This window comes from Antechinus flavipes, chromosome 1 (genome assembly GCF_016432865.1).
Source record: "Antechinus flavipes isolate AdamAnt ecotype Samford, QLD, Australia chromosome 1, AdamAnt_v2, whole genome shotgun sequence".
Classification (NCBI taxonomy): Eukaryota; Metazoa; Chordata; class Mammalia; order Dasyuromorphia; family Dasyuridae; genus Antechinus; species Antechinus flavipes.
This window is the reverse complement of record NC_067398.1, coordinates 616,414,992-616,429,468: the sequence shown is the minus strand read 5'-3', so window position 1 is coordinate 616,429,468 and position 14,477 is coordinate 616,414,992. Positions and strand designations below refer to the sequence as shown.

Sequence of the window (14,477 nt, the reverse complement as noted above, 5' to 3'; positions counted from 1 at the left end):
ACTTGCCTATTTTTACAGTACCATCATTTCTCCTAGTTGCCCAGGGTTACAATATTGGTGTCATCTTCATTTTATTCTCCATCATATCACTTATCAAATATTAATAATTCTACCTCTATATCTTTTTCATCTATCTTCTTTCCACTCATGGCCACCTCCTGAGTTCAGGCTGAGCAAACTTCACTGAAGTCTGTGAAGGGTAAGAGGGAAGAAGGAAGGAAGGAAGGAAGGAAGGAAGGAAGGAAGGAAGGAAGGAAGGAAGGAAGGAAGGAAGGAAGGAAGGAAGGAAGGAAGGTGTTGTAATCTTTACAAACTGTTAAGTCATTAGAGTTGATAGAGACAATAATTATCTAATTTAGCATGGTTCAGTATCACTGATCTGATCTTACAAAGAGATGTTTTGGGCCAGAACCTGAAACAAGGTACTAAGTAGAACTAATTGATACAACGCTTGTGTTCACACCTTTACTCATTGGAGTTCACACATTTGAGAGGTTTCAGGGTTTAGTATGAGATATCCAAATTCACACCTCCTTTAATCCTTCCCTCAGAGGGGAGGGGTAAACCTTTGGGAGAAGTGGACTCAGTCAGGAGTTCAGCTGGAATTAGATTGAGAGAGGAGCATTCTGGGAGGAAGCCCACAAGCCCACTCTCAGAGGCAAGTCAGATTCATTCCACCTTTATGCTGGCTGGAGGCTGAAGAAAGCAGAGGCAGAAGCAAAGGACAAAGCTGCAAGAGCTCTTAGAACCAAGCAAAAAGATAGGCCACTAAGAAAAAGTAACTGGACTATTTTGGAAGGAGAAAATAAACATTTGCATTTTTACCAGCTGGCTGCATTTGGGTAATTATTACTTTCAACTGAAACTAAGGCTGCCTCTAGAAAACCTCCCCAAGAAACTCGCTCCCAGAAAGAACCATTATATTATTTTAAAAGAAGAAAATCACCACAGAAGGAAGGAAGGAAGGAAGGAAGGAAGGAAGGAAGGAAGGAAGGAAGGAAGGAAGGAAGGAAGGAAGGAAGGAAGGAAGGAAGGAGGGAAAGAGGGAAGGAGGGAAAGAGGGAAGGAAGGAAGGAGGGAGGGAGAGAAGGAAGAAAGGAGGAAGGAAGGAAAGAGGGAGGGAGAGAAATAGGAGGGGAGGGAGGGAGGAGGGGAGGAAGGGAAAAAGGAGGGGATGAAGAAGGCAGAAATAACTTAAATGAATTATCCAGGGTCACTCAGCAAGGAAGTTGCTAAGGCCAGATTTGAACTTATGACTTCCTGACATGAGTCTGAGTGCTCCATACAGCTGCCTCTTGAACAGAAAAGTAAAAGGTGGATAGAATAGTCCTTTTTGGATACAGCATAGAGTACAGAGAAGGGAATAATAAGGAATTAAGGTCGAAAAGTAGACTAGTACAAGATCCTAGAAATTCTTGTGTTCCGGGCAAGGAAGTTTTTTTCCTGCCACTGAAGATTTTTTTGAGCATATGAGTAATATAATTATTGCGTGAGCCTTAGGAGCAAATGAGATTGCTCTTAGAAGGGAAAAAAAAATGGATGCAGGAAAACCTATCAGAAGGTGACTGAAATCGGAAATAATGAGTCCAGCACAAGATTACGGTGGGAACAGAGAAAGGACAGATATGAAAGATATTTCATGGGACAATTAGCAGAACTTAGTAATCTTATATGGGAGAAAGGGCCAAGGAGAAGGGCCAAAGAAACAATATAAAAGTTTCAGACTTGGGAAATTAAATAAATAGTGATAACAACAGTCAGAAATGGTGAATTCAAAATCTTTCACTAATACTAAAAGTTGCAATATTTACATGGTGCTTTAAGGTTTACAAAGTACTTCATATGTCATCTCATTGGTTCTCACAATGACCTATACAATAAGTGTTACTATTATTTCCATTGTACAGATAAGTGACTTGCTCAGAGCCACACAAGTTAGTATCTGAGGCAGGAGTCACAATCGGGTCTTTCTAAACTTTAAGTCCAAGCATGGTGCTACTTACTGCACCACCTACCTGCTATTGTAGATATAGAGAAAGATATTTTGTAGTCTGCAAACATAATATTTAGTAGAGGAGCAGATTAAATCAAAACCAAAGGAAAGAGGCAAAAGTTTGGAATTTTCTCCTGAACTACTATAAAGCAAAGCTTTTTCTGTGTTATGTGATCCTATATGGGACCAAATAACTGAATGAAGATCACAAAATTACAATTTATTATCTGTAAATGTTTGACTTTAATACCTATTTAATATGCTCATATACTTGGTTTGCATAAAAACTTCTCGGATGAAAAGAGGTCTTAAGTGGGAAAATTCCAAAAATCCTATATAGAGAGACTATGAAGTGTGATTTGTTTTATGATTCACTGTACCTGAGCTAAAATGATAACCAGAAATTTACAAAACTATTCATCACTTAACTTTTGATCTTTTTCTGAACCAGTTGACTTGGGAAAAGGCAATTTTCAGATATTATAATAGGATTATAGAAATATAATCTTGTCTCATATTTTCATTTTAAAGATATGGAAACTGAAATTTAGAGAAGTTATATGGCTATTAAGGGTCAGGAGAGATTTAAACCCAGTCCTTTCTGACTTGAAGTACAGCATTCTATTTTCTGTGCTATACTGCTTCAGTGGAAAATAGGAAAGTGTACAATGATCATCTCCCTCCTTACCCCACCTCTAATCGGGATTTACTTATCTTACAGCTTCAAGGAATAAAAGAAATAAATTGGTTTCTCACATCCTGCAGCTTGCCCTTGGTCTATCCCTCATCATGAGGATAAGTCTCAATGCTCACCCTGTGTTGGATGGTCAAAAAATATCTCTTTTATTTATTTCTAAAATAATAGAAATCAGGAAAAGTCTAAAAGTAACCATGCAATAAATCTATTAAAATACTATATTTACACACACACACACACACACACACACACACACACACACACACACACACACCCCTTTTACTATTTTCTTTTAGTTTAATTTTTGTGGGAATCTATTGGCTATGAAAAGTCTGAAAGAACTTGATCAGGGCAGATAATATGTGAAAGAGAATTTGGAGGCTGACATTGAAGAATAGATACTAGACCATTGTCAATATTATTAGTTTAATATAATTTAATCCATCAATATTCATTAAGCATATTCATTATATGTAAGGCATTGTACTGGACATATAAAATCAAGGAAAATAATTCTTGCCTCCAGAGAGCTTATTTATATTCTATGGAGAAAATAAAATGTGTAAACACCTGATTTTGGAAAAGCCTTTGCAGGACTAGTATTCACTGTGCTTAGTATCATATGCTATATTTATAAACTTATTCTTACTAACCTCTGGTGGGACATCAAATGGTTCTACTTCAGCCTCCATTGAATTGGTCTTATCTGAAGGAGGGTGTGCTCTTCCATCCTCAGCTTTGTCCTTATCCTTCCCCAAGGCTTTGGAAGCCTTGTCTTTAGACAGCTTGAGGTCCTTCAGAGCCTTTGAAAACTTAGACTCCTGTGCCCCACCTGACAGGATTTCCACAGCAATTTCTATCAGGATGCGGCCCCTAAATGAGACCCCTTCTCCAAAGCCTTCATTCAGTTCCTGGTAATCATCCATCAAGCTATGGTTCCTGGGAGAGCCATACAGATTGATCCAAGCAGGTCCAAAGGTGGGCAGAAAACCTAGGGAGATCCATAAATGATGATGATAATAACATAATAGGTAATATTTATATGACACCTAATATGTGCCAGGCACTGTACTAAATACTTTACAAGTTTCATCCTCACAACAACCCAGAAAAATAGATGCTATGGTTATTCTCATTTTATGTATGAGGAAACTGAGGCAAAAACAAAACAAAACAAAACAAAAACAACCTGTTCCAGAGTCTTGCTGTTGAGCCATTTTAATCATGTTTAACTTCCATGATCCCATTTAGGGTTTTCTTGGAAAAGACACTGGGAGCAGTTAGATATTTCCTTGTTCAGTTTATTTACACTTGAGGAAACTGAGGCAAACAGGATTACAGGACTTGCCCAGAGTCGCACAATTAGTAAATATATGAGGCTAGATTTGAACTCAGGAAGATGAGTCTTCCTGATTTTCAGCCCAATGTTCTACATACTGTATCACCTAGCTGCCCCTTTTCAGGGTCACATAGCTAATAAGTGCCTCCGGCCAGATTTAAAGTCAGGTCTTTTTGATTCCAGGCCCAGCACTCTGTCCATAGCACCACCTAGCTGCCCTTATTATTCACATGGCAAATCTGAATGTGCAGAATAACCTTGCTTTGAAAATAAAGAATTTGCTGCTAAAAAGTTGCATGGTTGGCTTGTTTTGAGTCATGATTTCATTAGCATAGGGAAGCCCCAGTATGGAAATCACTTCCCTTATTACAGATTAGTCACTTATTTGCAACTTTGAGAACTTGAGTTCTCTGGGTAACTGAAGTGACTTGTCAAACAGCTAGAAACAAGCCTTGGACCCAAGTCCTTTTTAACTCTAAGACTGGCCTGCCATTCAATATACCATGCTGCCTTTCACATCTAAATTCTAGACATAGAATGTTAAAACTGGAAAGGGTCTTTGAGATTATTGAATTCATTTTGTAGAAAAAGAAGCCTTGCCTCCAAAACTTGAAGTGATCTATAAGACCTAGTATCCTAAATAACACAGTGGAAGTTCTTATTATACCACATGAGTCAAATTTATATAAAGCAAATCCTGTTTCAGATTTAGTAAGAAGCTTGGTATTTAAAGCAACTCTATGCTGAATCCTTTTTAAAATAATCGACATAGAATATTTTGTTGCCATGAATTCATTTCTTGAGTGCTTTCATAACTTGTTTTCTTAAAGAAAAATATACTTCTATTTCTGACAATATCTAATTATCTTGGATATATAGCCAGTCATTATCATTTAGCATTATTCTTCAGGTTATATCTCCTTTTCTAGAAAACATATGAGTAAAATAAAGGATTGAATAAATGATGCATGGAAATGAAGTGGTGGGCGGTGGGGAGAACAGGTTGATCTTAAGGAATCCCATCAGTAAAGGAACCTCATATTTTCACTTCTCAACCTGACAGGACTAATTCCAAATGAGCTGGGATAGGAGGCAATATTTTTTCCTTCCTCATTTCTTCCCTTTTTGATGGTTCATAAGGGACTAATGTACTTATGGCAAGGCCAGTCATCACACAAGGAACTAAGAAATCAAAAGAACTTAGATTCTCTACTAAACATGTTTCTGCCCTGAGCAAAGTTTGAAAATTGATCCCTAGAGTGTTGTTGTCATTCAGAGGCACTGAGCCTTCACTGCAAAGTATATGATTTGACTGTTCACAAAATGCCTGTGTGCTTTAAAGAATAGCATTCAAATATATGCCTTTATTTTTTAAATATTATTCAAAGCATTCCTTATTATTCCTATACATATCCCTAATCTCAACTCTTTTTATGCCTCACTATATTAGAAAGTGCTTTTTCCAGTTTGAAATGTGATTGATTATTGTGTTTTGTTGGATTTTTAAAAAACAAGGCCTCAAAACCAATGTGATGTTTACCTGGAAATATTTAAGCTACAGAAAGAAGTTTTGATTCTCTCTAGGACCAATGTAAATATTATAGCAAGGATTGAAACATTGCTATTGACACCACAATATTTTAAAACCAAAATAGAAAATAGTCCCTGCCTCCAACAATAATAAATGCAAAAAACATAAAAAGCCCAACATTGGCTAGGCAAAGATTCACACAATGTCAGAAGATAAAAGGTAGTTTGGAATTATAGCACACCGAGGTATGGGATATGGAAGGAGAATACAGCAGTTTCAACAAGAAATTGAGTTCAAAGAGGGAAAAAGGAAAGATCTCAGAAAGAAAAAGAAAATCTGTGATCAGAGTATAGGTCAAAGTTCAAATAATAAATTGGAAAACATGTTATAACATGTCAATAAAGATGGTGCAAATAAAAGATGGGAGATGCTAAATGAGTTTGATATGAGTTAAAGACCAGACAGTAAGGATGAAAATGAAGGATTACAATAATCCAAAACTGGGAAAGTCAAGAAAGAAAGTTATGGTAATATGTTTGAACAAGTAATTAAGTAACAGTTTGCTATGCTCAACACTTGCTTTAACAACATGGTTTTTAAGTGAATCAGAATGATATGCTAGCTATCCTCTATTTTTTTACTTTCATTTATTTTATTTCATTCTTATAATGGCTTTTTAATTTTCAAAATACATGCAAAGACAGGTTTTTAACATTCACCATTGTAAAATCTTGTGTTCCAAATTTTTCTCCCTCCCTCCCAATTTTTTCCCTCTCCCAGACAGCAAGTAATCCAATGTAGGTTAAATATGTACAATTCTTCTAAACATATTTTTACATTTATCAGGCTGCACAAGAAAAATCAGATAAAAAAAGGAAAAAATGAGAAAGAAAAAACAAGTAAGCAAACAACAACAATAAAGGTGAAAATACTATGTTCTGATTCACATTCAGTCCCCATATTCCTCTCTCTAAATGCAGATAAATGTCTCCATCATAAATAAGTCTTTTGAAATTGGCCTAGAATTGAAATTCATTGTTGAAAAGAGCCATATCCATCACAGTTGATCATCACATAATCTTATTGTTGTTGTGTATAATGTTCTCTTGGTTCTACTCCATTTAGCATCAGTTCATGTAAATCTCTCCAGGTCTTTATGAAATCATCTGACTAATCATTTTTATAGAACAATAATATTCCATTACATGAATATATCATAACTTATTCAGCTATTCCCCAACTAATGGGTATTTATTCAGTTTCCAATTCCTTGCTACTATAAAAAAGATCTATATATATATTTTTTTAAGGAATCAAGCTGTTAAATGCTTGTGTACATATCATCCCTTTTATGCTATCCAAAACCCTTTCAAATCCAAAATCTCATTTTTATCCTTATAATAACTTACAGTGTCAGTGATCAACATATATTTTTCTCCTGTTCTTACCCACTTTCCTACTTTTTAGAGAGAAATAGAATATTGGAGTAAGAAGGAATCTTGTCATGATTGAGAGCAACCTTACATTTTACAAATGAGGAAAAAAAATCTAAATTATTGATGTTTTGAGGACCATTTTGTTTGGCAAACTTCAAATTACCTTTATCTCCATCTTGTTCATTAGAGATTTTCTTCAAATCAATGAAGTGTGTTGCCAAGGCCACGTCATTCATGCTGCCTTCATCCCACACCTGGATTTTAACTCTTCGACATAAGGGAGGGAACATTTCTTTGAAGATGACCTGTTCATGCCACACAGGATCTGCGCAATTTTTCTTTACTGTAGTCCTCCCCTAAAAACAAAAAACAGGTTGGTGAATTGTTGATGGATGCTGTAATGATGTTCTTAACAAATTCAGAAATAATTTTTGAAGCAACTAGAAAGAACAGAAGACCAACTCCAACAACAGAAGACCATACTCCTGAATGGTTTGCCATTTTCTTCTCCAGTTCATTTTGCAGATGAGTAAACTGAGGCAAATAGGGTTACATAACTTGCTCAGGGTCACATAGCAAATAAAAATCTGAAACCAGATTTGAACTCATGAAGATGAATCTTCCTGACTCCAGACCCAGTACTCCATGTATCATGAAAATTTTGAAAATAATAACTGCTTGAATTTAGCTGAATTAGATTAAGCAAGACCTTGAAAGATGAGGAGGATTTGGGCAGGTAGGAATGACACTTCCACCTGGAAGTACTGTTACTATTTCAAATTCAATATATTCCAAACCAATCTTGTTACTTTCCTTCTAAACTCTCCTAGTCTTTTTTCCCTTTCATATTCAGTTGTTATCTCAAAACCATCCTTAATTTTTAATCCATATCTTCATCACCCACATCCAACCCATTGCCAAATCCATAGCTATAGTATCTCTCAAATTTCCTCCCTTTTCTTAACTTACAAGACTGTCTTCCTAATTCAAACCCTCATTCCTATTACTATTGGAGTAGACTCCTACTATGAGTAGTTAGGGAGAATATTGTACCTGGAATCATGAAGACCTTAGTTCAAATTCAGCTTCAGATACTTATGGCTGTGTGACCCTAGGCAAGTCAATTAACCTTTCCTTCAGTTTTCTCCTTTGTAAAATAAGGATAATAATAGCATCTCCCCCCAACATTATTATGAGGACCAAAAGAGATAATATTTGTAAAGCACTGAGCATTGTCAAGCACATAGTAGAAATTTAATTAATGCTTGTTTTCTGTCTTCCTAATTGACTTCCTGGTTTTCCTCTCTACAGCTCATTCAAGGTAACTATAGAAAGAACCACCATTAGGCAAGGAGATATGATGTCATTCTCTGCTCTTAAAAATCTTTAATGGCTCCCTATTACCTTAAAGCCAAAATTAAAACTCAAAGATTTTATGTTCCCTAGACTCAGCATCCCTTCTTCCTTTTGATTCCTTTTACATGAAATATATTCTCCTCCTCACTTCTTTCTGAATGAATCCTTCTCCTCCTTTAAAATTCAGTTCAATGATGCCTTTCTTTTGAAGCCTTCTCTGCTTCCACTGTTGATTAGGTCTTTAGATTTAAATCAGTTATATTCTATTGTTTTTTGATTATGATCTATTCCTTCGGTAGACTATAAGCTCTTTGAAGACAGAGATTTTTATATTATTTTTTTCATTCTTAGAGCCAACGTAGTGATTAACACATAGTGAATGCTTAATGAATGTTTGTTGGTTGATACCATACAATAATTATTGGACTAAGGGTCAGAAAACCTAGGTTCAACTTTTAATTTTGACTCATAAGCTGCATTACCAAGGACAAATTCCATTAGTTCTTTGAAAACAGACATTTTTGCCAAATGAGTTTGATATATTTTACATTTGTATTTATTCATAAATCATGCACTTTGAGAGGCTAAGCATTGACTTGGACACATATGAAAGGAAAGATGGCATTTATTTGGCAATAAAAGGAAGCTGAAATTATATTTATACATTCAGCCTGCTACCACCCCTTCCAACACCAAAGCAATATTGTCTAGTTATCCACATACTCTCTTCATTCTGCTCTTTCATATTTCAGCCAAACTTTTCTCTGTCAAAAATATTTATTTTAATTTTTAATTAAATTATTAATTTAAATTAATTCACATTTAATTATTTAAAATGTTTGATTTTACTGGGTAATAATAAAATTGTATTTTAATAGTGTGCCAAGGTTTACAAAGAACTGAAGGGAAACATTTGTTCATAGGAGAACGGTCACATACTAAGATTTGGCCTCTTTAGGGATGTTTCTTACCACTTGGCCTGCAAATGTGACCTCCACAAAGGGATCCACCAGGTCCTTACTGTCCCCCACGAATGCTTTGGTGACATTAGCCATGATGCTAGAGTTCATTTTGGGCAGACCCTCTGCTCGATAGAGTCTCACATAGAATCTGGCCCAAGGTCTCTCAGAAGGGAATCCTTGGGGGACCAAAAGGTTCCTTGAAAACAGAAAAATACAAACAAACTGATCTTTCTCAGGAAAACAAACAGAGAAGGGAGAAAGAAGGGAGTTGTTATATAGGGAATGAATTTTAAGATTAATATCTTTCAGCCTGTAAAGAGAGTGGGTTTGAAAGAAATTATAACCATGTCTCAAAAATCATAAAGGATATGGATAAGATGGTACAATGGAAAGAATGCTAAGTCTGGAGCCAAGAAGACTTGAGTTCAAATCCAGTCTCAGACACTTACTAGCTATATGACCCTGGACAACTCATTTAATCCTGCTTGCTTCAAATCTCTCTCTGTAAAATGAGCTGGAGTAGGTAACGACAAATCACTCTAATATCTTTGCCAAAGAAAACTCCAAAAAGGGTCATGAAAAGTTGGACACGACTAATCAACTAAACATCAACAAGATGAATATAGATTTTAATCTGGGAATGATGGGGGACCCTTACTCACCATCTTATTAAAGAGACAGTACTATACATAGCAAACAGTAAACTCAAGGGATTCATGATTCTCCTCAACCCAACTCCCCCCAAGATTGAGATATACTGAAATTATAAGTTGCTTCAGTAAAAGGTTCACTTAAGTTCTTGGTTGACTGAGCTTTGATGGGTTATCCAAGGAAGCAAGGATACTGAGGATGGCACTTAACCTTGGATATTGTTCTCATAAACAAAATCATGACCTTTTGCAACAGGTATCTTAGTAAACTCATTACAGAAAGAATCCTGTATTGGCTGGAACTTTGCAACATAGTGCGACAATTATTATGATCATGGAATCATAGTTGGAAGGGACTTGCAGAGTCGAGCTCCCTCATTTTACAGATGAACAAATGGAGGTAAAGACAATTTAAGAGACTTCACATAGGTAGTAAGTAGCAGAACTACAATTTTATCTAAGGTCCTGAAGGTCCAACTCGACATTTCACCAGACAAGAAAGGGGAGAGGAGGAGAGGGAGATATTAAGGATGACAGAACAGCCCCACATTTTTTTTTCTTTTTACAAACCCAGGTCAATCAGTCTCACTTTTCTATCTGTTCTTCAGCATCAGATGTTTTGGGATTGGCCTGCACAATGTCTCCTTTCCCAGCCACGCTGATATCACATTTCAGATATCCCTTGGTGCCAGTCCTGATGTCATTCGGATCTGTGAGAAGGGCCCATTTATCACAAAACTGGTGACCTGTAGGAATACAGATGAAAGCTTAGACGTCTGTATAATCAAATGAGGAAGCTTTCCCCAGCCCCTCTTAATTCAAGTCTTTGCCTCTTTTAATTATTCCCTATTTATGTGTCTATAGCTTGCTTTGTATATATTTGTTTTCATTTTTGTTTCTCCCATTAGATTGTAAGCCTATTGAAGGAAGTAATGGCCAATGCCAGTACTTGGCTTACTAAATATTTATTGATTTATTGGTGGAGCTGTGTGACATATTGCAAATTACTTTATCTTTCTGGGCCTCAGCTTCCTCATCTGTAAAATGAAAATGTTAAAGTAAATTACCTTTTAATGTCACTCCCAGTTCTAATGTTTTTTGCCTCTATCCAATGCCTAAACAATATTCTGCTGACATACTGGAGACTTCTGCTCCAAGTGTGTCTTTTCTGTTTATGCAAAACAATCCCTAGTATATAGCAGATGTTTAAAAAATACTTATTAATTTAACTCATACCATCCTAATTTAGGACTTCCTAAGCTTTCAACTGGTCTCCTAGCCATCAGGTTTTGTATCCTCCAATGTATCTTTCACCTAGCTGCCAAATGTTTCTAAGAATTAGGTCCAACAATATTACTCCCCATTGAATGATTTTTAGTAGCTTCCTAATGATTTTAGCATAAAATATATAATTGGCAACCTGACATTTAAGGATCCTCATGATCTGATTCCAAATCAGCAATATAGCTTTACTTCACATTGTTACCTATTCTTTACTCATTCTATGTTCCTGCCAAACTGGACTATTATCTGTCCTTAATCATGTCTTACCCTTTCCAGATCTTGTGTATTTACATAGGGGCATCTTCAATATTTGGAGAATACAACCTCAGCATCTCTATTTATTGAAAACCTCTTCTTTTTTTTTCAGGCCCAGCTCAAGCTGTAGCCTTCCTGGATCTCCTAAATGAAAGTGATCTTTTTTGCTTTATCATATTTCTCTAGATCAGTTTATCTCACTCTCTCCTTTTCCTTTCTTCTATTCTACTTTGTATTACTTCTTTACATATGCTCAACAACCCCCTTTTAGATACTAAATTCCTTGTATCATTTTTCCTCTCTGTTTATTCAGTGCCATGAGCACAGACTTTTGAAAGTTTGTTGATTAATTTTTCTCCTTGCTTACTGTAAGCTTTGAGTAGTCATGCATATGGTCCTGAAGCATCCCTGCTCTATATCCTGTGGTCCTTGTAAAGGGCTGTCATTTCTCATCATGGCAGTAGAGTACTCTGGAGTAATAAGAATTGAAAATTACAGTGGTTTTAAGAAGAGTAGGGCAACTTTTTCCTCCAAAAATGAACACAACTCCATCTAGGCCTCTTGGGAGTACCTCTACCATAATGGATAATACCCAATGACAGAAATTAATGAATCATAAGACCATTCATCAGATATGTAACATTGGGCAGGTGATTTTTTAACCCTTAGAACCTCAGTTTCCTTAATTGAAAAAGAAAGCAGAGTAGGGAAAATGCTAATGTTTCTGTTTTACTTATTTCACAGAAGTGATAAGGGATAGACCTGTAATTTAAAAAAGACATAAACACCAGAAAAAGGAAACTCTCTTTACCAAAGCAAGTTGGTACTTTTTTTGCAATTTACATTCTTAAAGAGTTGTTGGTGAATGAATGGAGAGAGTGAGTGATTTGTCCAGTGTCACACAGTCAGTATTTGCCAGACACAAGACTTGAATCTAGATCTTCCTGCCTCAGTCAATGTCTCCATCTACTATGACACACAGCCTCACAGGATTGTGAGCATCAAATAAACTCATAGAAAACTAACATCTAGAATTGTTGTAATATACAAAATATTAGGGAACCCAGAGATCATCTAGTTCAAATCTCTCAAAAGCATATATAGTATATAAGATTATCCTGTACCATGACATCTCTTCATTTCCCCTTTCTAGATCTCAAGGTTCTTCATCTCTAAAATATGGGAGTTGGACTAGAAGACCCCAAAGGTTTGTGGGTCAATAGCTATAAGAAGTAGAAGATGGGAGAACTAGAAGTGTTATAGGTTTGGGAAGCTTTATGATGATGATGATGATACTGAGAAAGAAGGGAGGAAGAAAGACAAGGGAGAAAGGAGGGAAGAAGAGAAGGGGAAAAAAGGGGGAGGAAGAAAAATGGGGAAGGAGAAAAGATGAGAGGGGAAGAAGGTATGAGGGAGAGAAGATAGAAGGGGAGAAGAGAGAGGGAAAGGAAGTAAGAGTGGAAAAAGGTTGGAGTGGAAGAAGGGGATAAGAGGAAAGGGTGGGATGGGGAGAGAAAATGGGGAAGAGAAAAAAAGAAGGGGAAGGGAAAGAAGGAGAGGGGGAGAAGGTGGGGGAGGAAAAAAGGAAAAGAGAAAGGGAGAAAGAGAAATAGAAAGAAGGAGGGAGAAAATTCTACTCTACCTGGCTGGTTGTAAACTGTGCCCAGATCCACTTTAAAGGATCCAATCAGCAGACTTCCTATGAGTTTATTGTGCATGACCTGTGGAGAAAAGAAATGAAAATTAGTGAGCAGTCAATAATCCCAGATTTATCTTCCATGATAATCTAGGGCACAATAATCCATGTATGCCAAATCACAGGCTAGAAAAGATTTTTAAATAGGGGAAAGCCTAAGTATGTGGAATACCACATATATCATAAACACAATGTGACTGGTTTTATTGAATCATTATTATTATTCTTTGTTACAAAGAATGGCTCAGTAGGTAAGGAAAAGAGAGAGGGAAACATTTAGAAATGTTCTTTCAAGGAACGGACCAAATGCCAACTTCTTAAATATTACCTTTTCCATGAAAAGACAGTAGAGATCCAAAGTTTAAAAAAAAGATAACAGCCTCACTATAAATATAGAAAAAGTGTAAGGACTTGATACAAAGCTACAAGGCAGGGAGCAATATGGCAATGTTAAGGTAAAATAGGGATTTCCTTGTGCCCTCCTCAAAAAATACTTTAGAAAAATATGCAATGGAGAATACTATTAACATTGTAGTTCATGGGGAAGAGGTATTGAGTGTAGATTTCAGTAAAATGTAAGCTCTTTACTATTAACAGGAACTTGATATGTACAGAGCCAAGACTACAAGGTAGGGAGTAATGGAACAAAAAACAGTCAAGGTAGAAATCCCCATCCTCCTTCCCCCTCCTCCCCCACCCCCACAAAAGTGCTAGAGGTCACTATGTAGAAGAAACATTAATACTAATAGAGAAGAGAGGAACAGCTAATTAGCAAAGGTTTCTATCAAATAGACCCTTAAAAGCAGGATCTTTTTATATTTTTCATTTGCTAAGAGGTCTGACAACATTTCTGTTCTTTTCAAGAATCATCAGTATCTCTTTACTGCCTCCAAGTGAAAACAAAATCTTTGGTTTGACATATAAAGCCCTCCCCAACTTTATTCCAGCCTATTTTTCCATTCATAATTGCGGATTATTCTTCCTTAAATACTCTGTACTTCAAGCAGAGGTCTTTAAGCTGGGGTCAGTGAATTTATTTTTTAAATATTTTGAGAACCATTTAAATATAATTGGTTTCCTGAAGTAAGTCTATGTATTTTATATATCAAAAAGCATTATTCCAACATGGAGGCCATAGGCTGTCAAAGGGATCCATGACAAGAATAAAAACGATAATAATATAAGATGAAACTCCTACCTATAAATTTACTTATCCAGTTCTGTACCAGCCAAATTCCTTCAAAAATACTATATAACATTTACTAGCTATGTGACCCT

General features: G+C 36.1%; 1 protein-coding gene across 1 annotated transcript in view; it reads right to left on the bottom strand.

Moving 5' to 3' along the window:
• The window catches only part of FER1L6 (fer-1 like family member 6), a 258,649-nt gene that overhangs the window by 157,691 nt on the left and 86,481 nt on the right, over positions 1-14,477 (bottom strand). The window contains exons 7-11 of the mRNA XM_051971065.1: positions 13,146-13,224; positions 10,554-10,710; positions 9,324-9,510; positions 7,160-7,352; positions 3,344-3,681 (exon numbers count right to left, since the gene is read on the bottom strand). Of these exons, the coding sequence (XP_051827025.1) occupies positions 3,344-3,681; positions 7,160-7,352; positions 9,324-9,510; positions 10,554-10,710; positions 13,146-13,224 (954 nt within the window). The remainder of the gene's footprint in view (positions 1-3,343; positions 3,682-7,159; positions 7,353-9,323; positions 9,511-10,553; positions 10,711-13,145; positions 13,225-14,477) is intronic.